The sequence below is a fragment of the Lissotriton vulgaris genome, chromosome 3_1, assembly GCF_964263255.1.
Source record: "Lissotriton vulgaris chromosome 3_1, aLisVul1.2, whole genome shotgun sequence".
In the NCBI taxonomy this organism is placed as follows: domain Eukaryota; kingdom Metazoa; phylum Chordata; class Amphibia; order Caudata; family Salamandridae; genus Lissotriton; species Lissotriton vulgaris.
This window is the reverse complement of record NC_141689.1, coordinates 168,798,630-168,816,301: the sequence shown is the minus strand read 5'-3', so window position 1 is coordinate 168,816,301 and position 17,672 is coordinate 168,798,630. Positions and strand designations below refer to the sequence as shown.

The 17,672-nt window shown below is 43.5% G+C and overlaps 1 protein-coding gene across 2 annotated transcripts in view; it reads left to right on the top strand.

Moving 5' to 3' along the window:
* The window catches only part of CNTFR (ciliary neurotrophic factor receptor), an 857,892-nt gene extending 842,111 nt beyond the window's left edge, over nt 1-15,781 (top strand). Inside the window, exons 10-11 of one of the 2 annotated variants that reach the window (XM_086960266.1) lie at nt 9,713-9,878; nt 12,294-15,781. In XM_086960266.1, coding sequence (XP_086816392.1) covers nt 9,713-9,878; nt 12,294 — 167 coding nt within the window. In that variant the 3' untranslated portion in view covers nt 12,295-15,781. Of the gene's footprint in view, nt 1-9,712; nt 9,880-12,293 lie in introns of those variants that run through there. The other variant, XM_086960267.1, reaches the window with a different exon arrangement.
* Nucleotides 15,782-17,672: the final 1,891 nt, after the last annotated feature.

The following is a 17,672-nucleotide window of genomic DNA, read 5'->3' as shown; positions in this document are numbered from 1 at the left end:
GTCCCATGTTTACTGAAAGAAAAATTGTCAGTTTGTGGCCTTACACAATGTAAGAAATTCTGGAGGCTGGGATGGGAGAGTGCCTCAAGGCCTTGTTTGTGCTTTAGTTGAGCCCTCAGGAAATTTGAGAAGTTCTGAAACTGTGTAAGGGTCAACAAACATATACATTTAAAAGAATAAATAATAAAAGGTCAAAACCAAGGTGATAACAGTATTAAAAATGGTAACTTATATAACTAAAAAGTTTAGGAAAGTAAATTGCCGCAAAATACGTAATATACAGAGCAGGTTCCAATTTAAAAAATGGCTAATCATTAATATGGAAGTCAATGGGATCCAATGCACTCTATAGAGAATGACAAAAATTCATCTATGGGCTTTTTTGGTGCGTGGACATTTAGGCTGATTAATGAGTGAACGCAGTTGGCATTGAGATATTTATTTAGAAAACAGTAACTTAGCAGTCACGTTTCCTTGGAGCGTAGTCCTCTTTTCGGTTGTTGGCCTAAGGATGTGTCCACTGCAGTGCCCATAAGTCACAGGTCTGGTGAAGAGGCTAGTTGAAAAGGCAGGAGGTTGTGCTGTTACCCAGTGTGTGTGCCGGCTTCCTCCTTTGGTTCTCCTTCTGCAGGATTTCCATAGCCCACATCTGTACAGCTAAGTGCTGAAGTGACCAGAGTAGTACAAAGTTCGATGGCCACAGTTAAGATTACTGAGTCTCACTGCTAGAAATTAGGACGTAAAAGCTCTGAGCGAGCTTTGTAACATGCAGAGGCCAATGGCTTCACGACTCTATGTCGGTGAGTGAAATTTCATGCTGTCCGACTCCAGTAGTGCTGTAAGCGATGTTGGATATTCAACATACCTGTCCAGCAGTGCATGGGTGTCCCCAGCCAGCAGTATTCTCCAGACTGGTATATTACCATCGTCCCTGTTCAATGCTTGGTCCGTTAGCCAATCTTATGACCAAGGTTTTGACCAGGCAAGATCTTGATTTCTAGTCTCCCTGCAAGTTTTTGGTGTGTTATAAAGACTTTATTGGCATTTAAGTCACTATAGTAACATTTCAAAGGTGCATAGACCTTGCATCATAAAAGATGCATAACATAGTTCAGTTTAATTCATTGTTTTACAGTACATACATCATAATTTGGGTACAAGCGTAACATATTGCGACCCAACAAAGTATAGTACAGATGGTATAAGACGGGCATGAACAGCATAGCTATATAGGACTAAATAATTGGTATTGATAGCGAAGAGCATGCTATTGATAACCATTGGAGACACCCAGAAGTATATCCAAGACGGTTTACGCATAGCAATAAGCCTTAATATTTCCATGCCTTCAACAGTTTCTTTTAATGGATCTACTTGTAGTCTTATGAGAAAAATGTCTGTAGTCATGCACATGGGTGGCTCCTTATAATGAGATGTACACAGGGTGTAGCAGACAGCCTTGTCAAGAAACCACTGTATGTAGTGAGGAGGGAAGAGAAAAGGGGGAAGGGGAATGCTCAGCTATACCCCATACATATTGTAGGCGCCACAGTAAGTTTGTGATCCAGTTGGCTATTATTTTTCCACTAGAGCAGCAAACTTTATTTTTCTCCTAGGAGAACAAACTTGTTCAGGCTGACCCTGATCTCCCTGCAAGTTTTTAGGGCAATTTTTGTCTCCTAGATAAGACATCTGACAGCACTCAGAACATCTTAAGTCTCCAAGCCGTTTGGAGGAGAGTTACTAATAACAGACGCTGGAGTAAGTTAAAATTCTGCGATTCCCAGATTTGGAATATAAAACCGCGGTCCAGGGAGGATTGTGGCACAAGGGATGAAAGTTCTTCTGCTCTAGTCTAGCGATGAATAACTCCATCCATCCCCAACAAGTTTATGAGGATTGTGAACCTAGCAGGACATTTAAACAGGGAATGTTGCTATTCTTGTTGGTGCATGCTTGAAGCTACCCTTTCCCTCATCTGGATTGCTCCCCACTTCCACTAACATGGTAATCCCCATTTGATTTGGTTTGAGAGAGCTGAGGTGAGTTCAAACGCTAGCTTTCCTTTACAATCTAACGCATCACCTGGCTCCCCTGGTTGGTATGGTCCCTCCTGCTCTGCTAGGTCGAAGGTAGTGTCAACTCAAAGGCCAATAGCCTGAAACGAATGACGTTTTCTTCACCAACACATGTCTTCCTGGTGACCCGCATGTTGGGTTGGCTGGGCCAGGAAGATACCAGAATAGCTGCATTAGCATCTACAAGACATGCCTTTGCAACTGCCCCAGTCAGCAGTGTGTGCATTCTGAGTGGCTGTAGTAAGGTGAAAGGGCCTCAGTGGTGATAACAGATATTACTGATTAACTGTAAAACTTTAGTCTTTCAATGGCCACTCTTTCCGTCGTGTTTCGTAGTGTCAGAGCAGAAAGGCAAATGGAGGGAAATGTGAACATTTTCTGCAGGCTCATGTTAAAGTCTACGGTAACTGGTGCCAACACTTATTCGCAGGAACTGGTGAGAATGGACGCCATCTTTTAAATTACATCCCCCGCAGCTTAATGCAGGCGGGGAACATCCTTTACAACGTGGATGTTACCCCGCAGTGCAGTTACGACGCGTCTTTTACAACGCAAGTCGTAACCAGGACTTGCGCTGGAGGGCGCTCTAGGCTAAGGAATAGTAGATTTACTATTCCAACACCTTCCCTACTGTACGTAGGCTGGTGTTGGAATAGTAAATGTAACTATTCCTAAGTCCAGCACCCCTACAGCGCAAGTCGTGGTAACGACTTGCATTGTAAAAGACGCGTTGTAAAGTACCGCGATGTAATACATCGTGTGGTAACAGCGTACATCCATGCAGGCCAGACCTGTGCCAGGACACCCTTGTTTGTAACTGAGATCAAGTGAGAACTCGGGGCATGGAACACATAGGCCTTGATGACGAGTGCCCAAGAATCATCCATGTTATTGGCTGTTTCACAATTTATGAGATTTTGGTGAAAAACGTGGGAATTGGTTTAAGCGTGCCTGTGTTTCCTACGCTTTTTCCTCAAAGATTTTGACTGGTGTTTGCGTGCCTAAAAAAAGACAAAACCAAACCTTTTAGTTCTTAAAGGTCCGGTAACTCCTTTTGAGAGCAGTGTTTGATGAATGGGATCCCTCACACAGAGATCTAATGTGTAAAAATACTAACCAATCAGCAGCCAGAGTGTAGCAGTGCTATGTTCATTCTAGGACATAATGACTTTCTGGAGAGTTATAGACAAGTGGCCCATCTCTGGTCACAGGTTTGAAGCATCCTAAAATAGCTCAGGGGGGTTGTTTTCCTAGCCCAGAGCACAGAATTTAATTTATAGGTAACAGCTTTGTCCTTTACGTATGATAACTCAGTGAGTTAATGGTTTTGTTGCAGAGGTCCTTGTATTGAAATGAAATAGGGATTTATAAAGCTCCTGGCTGCCCTTGAGCGTCCCAGCGCTAAGGATGTATTGTGTCTGGTGTGTCCATTTCAAATAGACGCATGTTGCCTGCAAGGTACACGTTTGAATCCTGGCAGCTTTGAACTAAATTGGTCCAGATTAAATTCTAATTCTATTGATAAATGGTTTCCGGTGGGCAGTAATAAACACTTATTTGCGCATGCCAGAAATTTCAGATTGTATTGTGTGCTATGCAAATGGTTATGTATCTGACATCATCACAGAGCATGCAGAGACATAAATGCTTAATGAGCTACAGAAAAGACAATAAAAACATTTAAGGTATATCTCTCTGCAACTTGGGAAATGCTTAGTAGCGCTGTTACTGTGTCCCTTCCATGTGTCAGCTTTCTGCACCAGGATCCAATGGGACAATGTTATGCATGCCAACATTTTAGTGCAGGGAAATGGGATATTTTAAACAAAATAATTGTGAGAATGTATTTTCCACACTGACATATTGAAGGAGAGGCTGGTAGGTATGGTGCAGACAAATAGTTGATTTTTTTAGCAGTTTAGTAGCACAGTGTGAACAAAAACAGCATGCAACAATTACAAAAATAAAATAATGAAGCCTGTCACATGCTCTAATCCCCCCCCAAAAATTAAGGACAAAACACTAATTTTTGAAGTCTGAGGTGATTCTTGGAGCATATGTGAGAAACATATTATTCTTGCCTGCTTTACAAAACTCTCAATCGGGTTTCTGCGCGCAGGAAAATGCAGTGTAACGGCCGGAGTTGCTGACTTCGGAGTGTTGGGAGCCAAGTTTGAGTCTCGGCTCGGACTTAGGGGCATATTATCAAGGCAGGCGAAATGAAATTATCGCCGCTTTAGCGGCCGTTTACTGCCGCTAAGCGGCGATAATTTCATCACCCAGTTAGCAACAGCTTTTAGGTGATAGCGAGCGGTTTGGGGCCCGCTTTGCATATCAGCCATATGTATCGCTAATGACATGCAAAGTGGGCGTACCCAACCTGTTAGAGACTAAAAACAGTCTCTAACATCGCTATCGCCTATTATTAACGCAGGCGTAGCAATGAAAATATTTGCACTAAGCGCGAATATCTCCAAAAGCCAACGCCTGCTCAGACCAGTTCTTAGCCATTATATCCAATGTAAGGTGGATATTATGGCTAAGACCCTATTGGCGTTAATGCGTGAATATCGCTGTATTCTCAGCGATATTCACGCATTTCTCCGCTATCGCCGGATATTTGATCGCTAGAGATAAACGTTGCTATTAACATGTTATCTCTGCGATAATATCTGGCGATGCTTGGCGATAAAAAAAAACTCGCTAAGCCCGTTTAGCGATAAATATGGCGAATTGTTGGTAATATGCTCCTTGGTGTTCACACCCTGTGATTCTGGGCAAATCACTTAAACCCCTGGTACCTGTAATTCAGCTCCTTGAGACCCTCACATGTGATTTACAGTACTTTACAAATCCTGGATGATTATTTACTAGTCTTGTAATCTCCCGCCTGAACCGGGAGGGTTGGCATGCATAGAATTTTTGGGACTACTCAAGACTTTCACAGGTTTTGCTTAATCAAAAAATCACGAATTTTCTGTGTGATAATTTCTCTCGGACTTAAATGCAAAACAATATTTTGTGGACTGCGCTCTGTATTTTTTTAAATTAGAATATTGTTATTTGTTATTGCTGTGTGTTGTCTGCTCGGTTGCTCCCTTTCTAGTTTCGCGCTGTCCCATCTTTCAGAGACAGTAAAAGAGTCCCTCTGATCCTTTCATCTGAAAGGCGCGCCTCCGCCAGGTGTGTTTTTGAGGGAGCCTCTCATTGCTATGCGAGAGAGAGAGGCTCGTGCCCTGCCGAAGGACGCTCGCGCGCCAGGAGGCGGGGAGCGCTCCCTCTCCTCGCAGAGCAGCGCGCGCAGGGTCAGAATGACATTTCACGCCCTGTAATTGAGGCTTCTGCTGAGACACCTTGACCTCTGACCCTCTTTGCCAGTGGAAAGTGATGTCTTTAATAAGGGAATAATAGTCCTCGCTGCCTCCGGGAGGTGAGTATATTTTCTGCCCTCCCCGCGGGGGCTGGCAGGGCCGTGACCTCTATTACCAGGGTCAGGTGCGGTGCTCCCTTCCGCACGGGCCCTCTACCCCGGCGCAGGCGGAGCGCGAGGGAGGCGGCCCTGGAGGGATCTGGTCACCCCCGGCTCCAGCCGAACAACTGCTTGCAGCTATAAATGAGATTTATTAATATTGAAGTGTCCTCGCTCCTCCAAGTCACACACTGCTTCACTCTGACGACCCCGGGGGCCTTGTTGTTGCCAATATAAAAACTCAAAATAATTAATAAGTAAGCGGCGTCTCAAAGGCTGAAACAGAAATTCAACCGCTTAGGAAAGGGACATGTTCTTGTCATTGGGGGGAAGGGGAGGAGAGTGAGCGACCTTGAGCGCCCTGGCTGGATGTGCAGTGAGTATTACCTGTCAATGGAGGACGCTGGCCTGCATTTGTGCTTAATTTGAGACGGTGGTTTCCAGTACTCGGTACTGTCATTTAATTTTCCACATCGGTGCTTATAGTTCAAACTCGACCAAAGTGCTTTTCATGAGCACAAGCTAAGGACACATTCATTTTTTTTGTAGGAACGGGGAGAGTAAGTGATCTGCCTAAAATCACAGGATGTTGAGCCTATGGGGAGGCTCGAACCTGGTTCCCCAGCTCCAAAGTCTTCCAGCTCTGGCCGTTATGCCACATCCTTTCCCCACTTGTAGAGTTTGATGGTTAGTAGCTGTCTCTGTTATAGGCGGCGCCAATAGGAGCAATGGGCTGGTGCAAGCTGCCTCGTGACCAGAGCCCCGCCACTTATTTTTCCACAATTTACCCACTTGGCCTGGATGACTCCCTGCACGCGATGGCAAGAGGTTTCCCGCTAAACCTGGCTTTAGAAACACATTTATCTCGCTTGTATGGAGGAATGTGATGAAATTGAACCATCCATGAATGAGCAAAGGGACTCCCCTCCCAAAAGCCTTGAATGCAGCCGAGCCCAGTTGGTGATTGCTAGATTGACTTAATGGTCAGCCCACCCATGTTCACGTACAGACCGGGTGCCCCACCCATGACTAGCATGGACAGTCAGTCAGTCAAGACTGCTTTATTTTAAGCAGTGTGCCACAAAAAGCAGAAAAAACGTCATATTTATAAGCATAAATACATTTGAGCATGAAAAGGCAATTTTGTTCATTAAAAACGATATGAATCTTGAATGAAATGGCATTCTAAAAATGTCTAGCATAGTCTCACACCCCGATGTATAGGAGGCTAGAGCACGTGCTCTTTATTGACAGGTCGTTCGTCTTGCGTGGGAAATGTAAAATTTTGTGGGTCTAATTTACCAAGGGGCGAGTCTCTTTTCCACCACGCAACATGGTGCAAAAGTGACACAGCCCCTAAAGTGTGTTTTATCAAGCCTCGCGTGGCCCTGAGTGGTCTGATAAATCTAGAGTAGCAAAGCGCAAATCGCTGCGTTGCCTTACTCTGCCTCAGGGAGGCGTTGCATGGGTGGTCCGTGGATGTCCCCATACAATGCCCATGGTTTTTGACACATTCCCATTACTGGTAGAAGTGTGAATGCAGCAAAATGCTACGCCTTCCCAGGGGAGGCGCATCGAGGAGAAATATCTTCATTTATCCTTGTTTTGTCCTCTTTCTATGTGTGCTGCATTTTGCGGCACAGATAACAAGAGAAACATGCCTCAGGGTATTGTTGTTTTGCAGGAAGGTGCCCCTTCCTGCGCAAAAACAATCCTGCTTACAACACATGCACCCTTCATCCATAGTGCAAGGGTGCGCTGGTGCTGGGCAGCACATTGAGCGCCAGTGCAGGAAGAAGGCAGGAATGCTCCAATATTGTGTTAAATGTGGCGCATTCCTGCCCCTTCTGGAACGCAGCCCAGCAAGGGGACTTGCTGCACTGTGCTACTTTACAATTTGATACATTTGGGGCCAGATGTAGGTAATATCAATTTACCTATTCTTTAATACTGAATTTTACCTATTCGGTATTTAAGAATAGGTAAATGGGATGTAGATAATTTTTTGGTAAAAATTACCGAATCAGTAAGATTCGGTATTTACCGAATCGGTATTTACCGAATCGGTAATTGACTTTCATTCCTATGGGCCTCCACAATTCAGTAATTGCCATTCATTCCTATGGGCCTGGAGGCCCATAGGAATGAATGGCAATTACCGATTCGGTAAATACCGATTCGGTAAAATGGGGGACACCTTCAAGGGTGCCAGGGTGTCACTTTGACACCCTGTTGCACCCCTGAATCATGCTTGTGTGCAGATGTGGCACACATACATAACCTAAGGGCATGTATGTCTGCCACATGGCCCAGTTGAAAATGCACAGATTTGCATTTTCTAAGGTTTTCGTTATTTACCACTAACTTATAGTTGGTGGTAAATAACGAATCCTAAAATGGGAAAAGCACTCATTTGAGTGCTCCCTACATTGCAAATTTGGTAATTTACTGATTCGGTATTTTAAGGAATCGGTAATTTACCGATTCCTTAAAATACCGAATCGGTAAATTACCGATTTTGCAATTTAGGCCACCTACATCTCAGTAGCCTAATTCTGGTCGGTAACGGCTGAAGTTCGGTAATTTCGGCCGTTGCCGACTGGAATTAGGCTTCCTACATCTGGCCCTTGGTCCTTTGCGTGTGTGCACTACAAAGACCACTGACGGCAATCTAGAGTATCTAATAGCAGGACAGCTACGGGAACGGTGCTACTTCCGACTGGCGCAGAATAATCCCGGATAAATCTGGTGACTATACAATCCTGGGTTAGGGACCACCGATTCAAATGGTAAGTTCTTCGGCAGTGCAATCTTCTCCACCTACAGATGGTAACTGGAACCCCTGCAGGCTTCCGCACCTTAGGGGAGGGGTCAGGAGTAAACGGTCCCCCTTCAATGACAGTGAAGAGCCCACCCAAATGCTCTCCCTTGCTTCCCTTACTTGTTTCCCTAACTTGGTTACATCAAGATTTTGCCACAAAGGTTTAGTTGCTCCATCACAAGTTTTTCTTAGCATGTTCAAAACACTTGATTATGGCACATAATCAAATAAAGACAAAATGATCTGAAAATGATAGGATGGCAAAATATGGAGAAAAGAGGAAGCTGTGAAAATACACATGCCTCTTTTTTAGAATTGTCAATTTGACCTCTGAAACCCATTCTCACTATACAACCTTGTGTCTACACGTAGCACGATTTATATAATTGATAAAGTACCCCATACTGTACTTTATAAGGATATTGCAGGTCACCAAGGAGTTTCATTACCCTGTGGAGGAACTAGGACGATGGTTATGGGACACAGAGGTAATTTGCAATATCCTTATAATGTGCACCCTGGGGTACCTTATCCTGTATAATACATGGACACACTATCACCTTTCCCATGAGCCACGTAATACCATTGTGTGTAGCTCCTTCATATGAAATAGCAACCATGTTTGCAAACATGAATAATACAAACAAAACCTCTGGTGTAAAATTAAACACATCAAAAACCTGTTAGATATTTGTGTCAAACAAATATTATAAACAGTTCAATACAAGTCAGTTTAAAAAGAGCTGCAGTAGCTCCTAACATGCAGAAAGATTCTAGGTTTTCTTTAAGGGGTGCAAAAAAATAAACATATTCTCTCTACTTGTCTTTGTAAGCTACTAAAATAGAGGAGAAGAAAAGCAATGTTCCATTTGTTGCTTTGAACAACTGCTTCAATAATGCCCTTTGACCTGATAAAAGTCGAGTTCTGAGTGCATCACAAGTCGCCAATAAATTTTTTTTTATTGACTTTCATTTAAAAAGGGATTACAAAACCCCATGTATTATGTATGCATTTTTTCCCAGCATACCTTGCACACTGTCCATCTGCTCAGATATTTGCTGTATTCTCCCTTTATATTGCTAAAAGTGAAACCCTTACACAGCGTGCACTGCATACTATGTAAATTGCTACAAAGTGCATTTCTTTTCCATCATCTAGGGCACCCATTCTGCATTAGAGTGCTGCTAAAGATGTATTCTTCCCAGGGTTGCATTGTGTACAATCAACCTTGTTATGAACTCTCTACCTTTGCCATGAAACCAAACCTTATAAAATGGGCAGAATAAAGAAGAAACTGATTTCGTTTTTTGACTAATATAGTTTTTTCTATTTTTCCACCTCAGAAACGTCAACCACCACCACTACCACAACGACAACTATCACCACGGTATATCTACAGCCGCCAACCACCAAGATCTGTGAGACGGAGTCAGTAGTTGGAGACAGTGCAGTGGCAGTCTCTTGGGTGACCGCCTTGTTACTGGGATCTGTTAGCATCTTGTTTATTTAGTAAGTATCACAGCTAGGCTGGTCTTTGATTTGTAGGGTGCAGACCAGTGCATCAGTTTGCCCGAGTGCATCTGTACAAGTGAGTTTGTTTGTACAAATTAGTAAGTCTGTGGTGAGTGTGTTTGTATAGGTGAGTGTATTTTCACGGTTGAGTGTATCTTTACAAATGACCGTGTCAGTGTAAGAGAGTGTCTATGTGTTTGTCTATGTGTCTGGGTGTGTGTTTACATGTGATTTGATGTGTACAGCTGAATGTGTCTTTTTTAGGTATGTCTTTTTGTCGCTAGATGTATCTGCAAAGCTGAGTGTGTATGTGTGTACAAATGGTTCTTTCTGTTGAGTGGGCATGGCTGTGTGTGACCGTGCCTATCTGGATGGGGTCGCCCTGGTTTTCTTTCTCCTGCTTCTGATCCGCTGTTCCTTTAGGTTGGCCTTGGCCCTCCCTCTCCTGGTCTTCCTTATCCTGATCAAAGCCCTTCTTCCCAGCCTCTGGGTCTACTCCATGGTATTCCTCCTGGTCGTCTCTGATCTGGATCTTCAACTTACTCCTGAGCCTTCTCCTCCTTCTAGTGTGCCTCCTCCTTGTCCTGAAGTGGTCTTCTTTTCGTTGTAGTCCATGTCCCAGTTCTCCTGCTCTTCTTAGTCCTTTTCCTCTCCCACTTCTTGGCCTGCCCCTTTTGGTTTTGGTCCTCCTCTGTGTCTTGGTCCTATTCTAGTCCTTCTTGTTCTGTTCCTCCTGGCCCAGCTCCCACCTTTCCACCTGACCCTGGTCCTCCTAGTTTACCTTGCTCTGGTCTTCCTGCTCTGTTTCCATTGACTCTAGTCCTCCATCTCCTGATTATCCTTGTCTTGGTCCTCTGGTTCTTGGTCCTTCTGGCTCAGCGTTGCTGGCCTTTGTATTTCTGTTGAGGTGGGGTTTTCTGTCCATGAGCATGCCTATCTAGATGGGTTTGTGTGGGAGCTGTGAAGAGTGTTACTGCCCAATGTAGACAAATATCCAGAAAACTGTGGTTCTTTTACCCACATGTCACTCATCAGTTTAGATACCAAGAACTTGGAGTTTGTTCCTGCTCCTGACTGGCTGTGTTGCAGAGTATACCTATACACCCTGACCAGGCAGGCTATTTTGAATGGCAGTGTCCAATCACAGCATGTCATTTCTTTTGTTGGATGTGGATGTCATCAGCTGGAGAGACAAAAGGCTTTCATTATGCCAACGTTGAAGTATTTGATACCAGCCGTAACTAACTCCAGTTTACGCAAGTCGATTCTCAAATGCTTTGGATTGCTATATGCCTCTCCATCCGTGTGAGTTGAGTCCAGTTGGGTGGAGTATGGGCCAACAGAGATATAGATGGATGCATTGGAGTTGCCTTCTGTCACCTTGGTAATTTCTCCTGCATCAAAATTGTTGGCTTGCATTTCTAGGCACAGACTACCTTTATAGAACTGATTTTTGTGGGGTTCCACAGGTCACATCACAGTAGACTGATAATGTGCTTATTTAGCTCAAGAACCTGGCAGTAGTTTTCCCAAAAACTATTTAGCTAATTAATACATTTGGTATACTAGTTGATCTTAGGTTTCATTGTGAAAAATATCGAAACTGTACATATTATCTGGCTATTACCGATGTCCATCCCGGGATTGCCCATGATAGTCAGGGAAGCTGTTTTACCACTTGTAGGTGAGCTCTGGTGGGTAAGAGTAGAACTAGAGATATGGAATTTTAAAGATTTAAGTGAAAATAGTGGCAAAAAGCACAACATGACGGCTGAAGGATACAGTAAGAAAACAAAGATATTTCAACGAGAAAATACACAGGGCAGGACAACATTAGCTACAGGGAGATTTCAGTATATGCACAAACCCTCTCTGAATTAGAGAGGCGTACTGAGAAGATATTATCGCCGTTGCCCAGTATTTGCAGTCATTAATGGTCAACAGTGACACTGAATTGGAGAGAAACTCTGTAATGACTCTACAAGTCTCTTTCTACATCTACTGAAAGTCACAGATGTTACATTAATTTAAGCAATATAACCAGTTTTCATAGTTTCTGGGAGTGTGATTTACAAAGGCAAACTTACACTTTTGTGTAAATTCACTATTCTTTAGGTAATCAGACTACAAGTTTAATTTTACTAATAGTAAATTTACGACTGCGGAGACTCCTAATCATGGCGAAACTCCGCCATGAGTCCTGTCCTGTCTTTTAATGAGCAGAATTCTCTGCCCTGACATGTTACGAAAAATGTACACACTTATGTTATAATTTACACCTTTCTGAAATTGTAATTGTATTTATATAACGCCTACTACCTCAGACGAGGCAATAGGTTATGTTTTTTGTCTGCCTGGGTCTACTTTGTGAAGCTTATGTTCTTCTCTGCACCTCTTATATCTCCTGTACAGATTCCTTCTTTGCATTCCTGTGGAAGAACAAAGTGAAAACACATTTCATCATCTGTTCCTATTTTGCACATGTTAAGGAGGAGTTTATTGCATTTTATTACCGTGATTTCTTTTCTAAGAACAAACGGACAAAGTCACCAAAACATGGAGCCTTGACATCCCTGTGGTCTGCAAAAAATCAATCAAAGTGCAGAAAAAAATATTTGACATGCGACACAGATACGCAAAAATAGACTCTCTGCCAAAGGGAGGGACTAGATATTGAAAAAGCAAGCCAAAAAAGGTGACACTGCGCAGCATGGAGGAGACAGGAATTGGCAAGGGAACAGCCTGTCTTTTCAGGAAGCCCTGAAGAAGGCCTAGGATTCTCACCAAGGCCCTCCACCAGCTGATGACACAAAACAGGATCATACAGCTATACCGCCATGCCAAAGACGCTGCCTTACTTGTTTACCCACAGTGCTGGTCCTCCCAAATCCACCAAGAAAAAACTCTGAACTGGGAAGCCGCCATCCACGCCAACATCAACAAGGGAACGCGATGGGCTCAGTTGCTTAGAGCCAGCGGAGGCTGCTCCCTACGTCCTTCATCATCCCGCAGGGATACATAGCTTCCATGTGGCGCCATTTTACATTTTTTTTACAGTTCTGAGACCAGACAGAATTTATGATTTCTGTTCTTCCATGTTTTTTGCTCGGAGAACTGACTTGTGCACTCGGTGCTTTCTGAATGTTTTCCAAGAAGTATTTTTTTTGTATATCGGCCTTTCGACTCGCTCTACACGACAAAAAGCAACGGCATAAATGGAATGTGACTCTTTTTCTGTGAAGGCGAATGTCTTAGGGGTGGGGGGGAGGGGGTGTTACCCAATAAATTACTATATAGTTTTGATTTATTTTTCGATCGTGGGGGAGGCGGGAATTTAAAGAGAAAAAAATGCAAACATTACTTGTGTCTTATGCTATGGGTCCCTGTTGGTACGAATTACTACAGTGCTGCAGATTTGTGACCAAATGCCTATGGTTGTAGAAATCTGTGTTGTCCGAACCGTTGCTTTGCAGCATGGACTTGTGATCCAGCGTCATCCTAATTTTCTTTCTAGATGATCCGCATAAAGGTTGAACCTCGCTTCACACGCCATCTGCACCATCAGAGCCTCAGGGTCCCCCTTTCCTGCCTGAAAGGATGGAAACCAAAGCTCTTCCTTGTGGGAGCAGACTGGGAGATGTTATTGCTTGTGCTTGTACTCATCATAGGAGTGGTAATGCTAATGTGCTGTCTGGAAGTGAAGTGTTGTGCTGCAGAAGATGGACATAGAGTCTGGAACTCCCACAAAGAGGCTCATGGAGATGTAAACATACACCGAGTCGGTCGCCCATATAGTTTAACCAGGAGTATTGCTATGACTCTTGAATGTCATCTGCTATTGCTTAAATTCAGTGCCTCAGAAGTAGTCTAATGGTGTTAAAATTAATAGGTCCATTATCTTGGCATACTTGTGTAGTGGATCCAGCGTATGCACAACATCCCAAATCCCCCTCTAATACAATTATCGCATGACCAATGTGATATCATTCAGATGTCCTACTGACAATATTCGGGAAGATAATTACAAGATTACAGTATGGAACCAGTGTCACTTGGCCAAACATATAATGCTTATACTTAACTTTCCATCTTCATAAGGCAGTTGTCAATATTTCTGTACCTTAAGAGGTGCCCCTCTTTAAAAACTCTTTGACAGTGAGTGAATTATATTATGGACCTGCTCATGACCATCATTGTCAATGGAGATCTTTCAAATGTTCTTATGTTTAAGGATCGGAAAAAGATCTTTGTTCTTGAACGACGATTCAGACAGGGGGCCGAGTATGTACAAAGATCCCTTCTCGCACGTTCAGACGAGAATCAGGCGATGAGTTGTCTATCCGTATAAGGCCTCAAATGCTTCTCACCGGCTTACCATTCTCTCCTCTCTAACCCATAAGTGGTAATTAATGTAATGTAATCTGGAGTTTATATTTAAAGTTTGAAATTCTGGAGGATTAGCAGAATGAGCTCAACATGTTACTGACCCAACTAGACATTCATTACCGCCACCCTATAATATCTTCCCCAATTGTCACTAAAGAACAGACCACCTAGGTCTTAGATGCATTTTCTTTGTCTGAAGTGCACAGGATGAGTGTTCGACCAGTTGCACCCGCAAATTTACAGTAACGTCGCAGAGGGACAGGCCTATGCAGTACTGCAGGGAAATTAGTGAGTTGTGTTAAAGCTCATAGCCTTAACCCTTTCACTGCACTAACTGGTTTGTATGTCAATATCACTATTACAGTTTCGGATTAAATGCTCTCTCAACATTGTTTTACATTGGAGCTAACCCTTTATGTGCCACACCATATCAATCCATCTTGCAAGGCTTGCAGATGCCAACTTTTAAGGAGAGAAGTCTAATTGTAGTAAAATATGAAGCCACCTTACCCGCTGTCCTCTTGTTCCTCACACGGTGCTGTGGCCTTGCTGAGTACCCACCTGTGCCATCACACTCTCCTGCCCCCCATCGCAAGCAAGAATGGTTGGGTCCCCAGTGGATCTCATCTGAAACCAAACCTACTGAAGAGTAACACACTTCTGTGAAGTCATAAAAGGGCGACAGTGAGGAAGTGGTTCAGGACTGAGGCGATGGAGACTTACCATTCTGGATTGGGGATTGGAGAGTGGCCTGCCTGCTTTATTTCTCTGTTTATTTTTTAGGATGTCTGAAAACCTGAGAGCCTTATTCTAAAGCACTGTCGTCTCTTAGGTTGGATCAACAAGTTTTTGTGTGATGACACGTCAATTATTTTGTTTTTTTGTAACAATTCCATACATGTCTCAAGACCTATGTGTATCATGAGGCGTGATTGGCTGATACAATGTGATTTGCAATGGACTTCGCTTGTGTGGGAATAGAAACATAAGTACATCGAAGTAGGTTATTCCTAGAAGTCATGCATTTTGCAGAGTAATGAATTCGTATCACAAGTACCATAATCCTACAATGGTGTCTGGTCCCTAGTGGGTTCAGCTCACCATTACACTACTAAAGAAATCCGTATTGTCTTTTTCTCTTCGGTTCTCCCTCTGCCTCCCCTTTTCTAGGATTGTCAAATACAACACTTTGGAACAAATTCCTTTTGTTTATACAGGGAGACTGTCTCTATTTCAGTGTACTATTTGTCTTATTATAAATATGCATAACAAAAAATGTAGTTATATGAACATATATTCCTTTAATTTCCCCCTTCCCTCTACGATCATATTTTGTAAAATGGTTCTAATTACACATTCTTCCTTCCAAATTCAGTATTTAATACCGTACGTCATAGTATTAAAAAGAAAGAAACAAAAAAATACAATCTTAACATACTGTATTTGAATTTTTTATAGATGTATATAAAAATGAAGAGATTGTTCATTAAATGTGTTCATTTCATGACACAAAACCAGTTGCTTGAATTAATTTGTTTTTGGCAAATAAAGGTATGCTGGGCTGTGATTGGTTGTGTGCAGCGTTGATGGTTCACAGTTGCATGTACATGTAGTATAACACAGTAACTGCTGATTGATGATTCTAGAAGGAAGGCAATAGAAATCTCGACCCTTCTTCAACCAAAGTCATGGCAACTGATCGCAGCAGCTCATTTCCAGCATGGCAGACTGCTGATGCTCTATAGGCAAATAGTCCATAATAGCTTAAATCACAATTGACCTTGGTACGAGACGGTATTGAAACTAAATAACTGAACATGTGGTATAGGGTGCGGTCCAGCGGGGAGACAAATAGGTGTCCAGATGCGGCTTTCGCTATTCAGAAATATTTTCACAGGCAAACACCGCCCCCACCCCCCCGAGTCCATGAAGCGTAACCTCTCTTCAAACAAAGTATATATACTACGTGACATAGTGATCGTATGAATAAACCGCGCATGCTTTATTAGTCGCAGCGTTTTCTTTATTTAACATTTCATTTCCTTATTTAGGTTTAATAGGAGTGGCAAACACAGGGATGGTCCCTGTGTGGTCCTGATGAAGAGTTAGGGGTAGGCTCGAAACATGTTGATCTTACACTGAACTCCTACTCATTACAGTAAGGTTTTCTCTTTGTAACATCCCCTTTTAGATATACCAAGCTAGGAGCGATCATAAAGTATTTAGGCCCACTAGCAAGGTATTTTAATCACTTTCACCCACTCCACTACACTGTGCACTACACATAGTCTTCCACTTTGGGTTCTCCTGCGTATTTTCGCAAGTCGCAGCATGCCCCAGTTCGTAGAAAACTGGGATGGCCCCAATGATGAAGCATGTCACTGTGTGGAAATCCTGGTGAGTGAGGGGACTCAAGAAAGAAATTTCCTGAAGGCTATCCTTGATCACACTGATTAGGAGCCTATTCCTTTGACTAGGTCCCTAAACCTGTGTCCTCGGGTTTCCTTGCATGTGGTATAGGTACCATCAGACCCAATTTGGGGGCCACAGGATAGACCAGGGCTACTGGTCATAACTAACCCTGAGCAAAGCACTACAGTACGCTCGCGTAGTTTGCGAAGTTTGCGCTACTTCGCACAAAGCAAACTTCACGTAGCACATTGTAAACACGCGTAGCGGTCATTTTTTGCTTGCTCGTGGTCCTCAACGTCAAGTCGGCGACCGCGAGCAAGCAAAATGACATTCTGGCGAGACTTTTTCCTCGTTCCCGATCAGCAACATCAAGTGGCCAAACGCGAGCATGGAAAATAAACCTCCCGGCGAGATTCTCAACACGAGGAGGTCAGGTTTTTCATTGCGAGTGGTCGCGTATGCTTGTGACCGCTCGTGATGAGAAACTACCTGTCCGCTCGAGTAAAAATCCACTCGAGTGGCAGAAAACTACAGCTCGCACTGTGCAAGATGCCGTTTTCAATGATTGCACAGTGCTGGATGCTTGTCCGCACTGTGCAATCATTGAAAACTGCATCTTGCACAGTGCGAACAGGGTACTATGCAGTTCGCGCAGTGCTACACGTAGTTCGCGTAGCGCTACTTCGCAAACTATGCCCAGCCCTAGTCATAACCATGGTGGTTGAGGGAGTTTACCACTGGTGCCCTGAGGTCCCTCCCACTATGGCTCTGTAAACTGAGACAAATACACGCTTTCCACATTCAACTCTTTGGTTAGTTCCTTCAGGGAGCTCACTACAGGAATTGCAGTGGAAGCCCTCTCAACCTGAGTCAACACTTGCTTCGATCGCTGAAGGCACACAAGGAATATGCTGGCCTTCTAATCCTGGATAGTCCCTCTATCTGCAGGGCCAGACATTCTTGTTGCCCCCTGTAGGAAGGTACATCCTGACT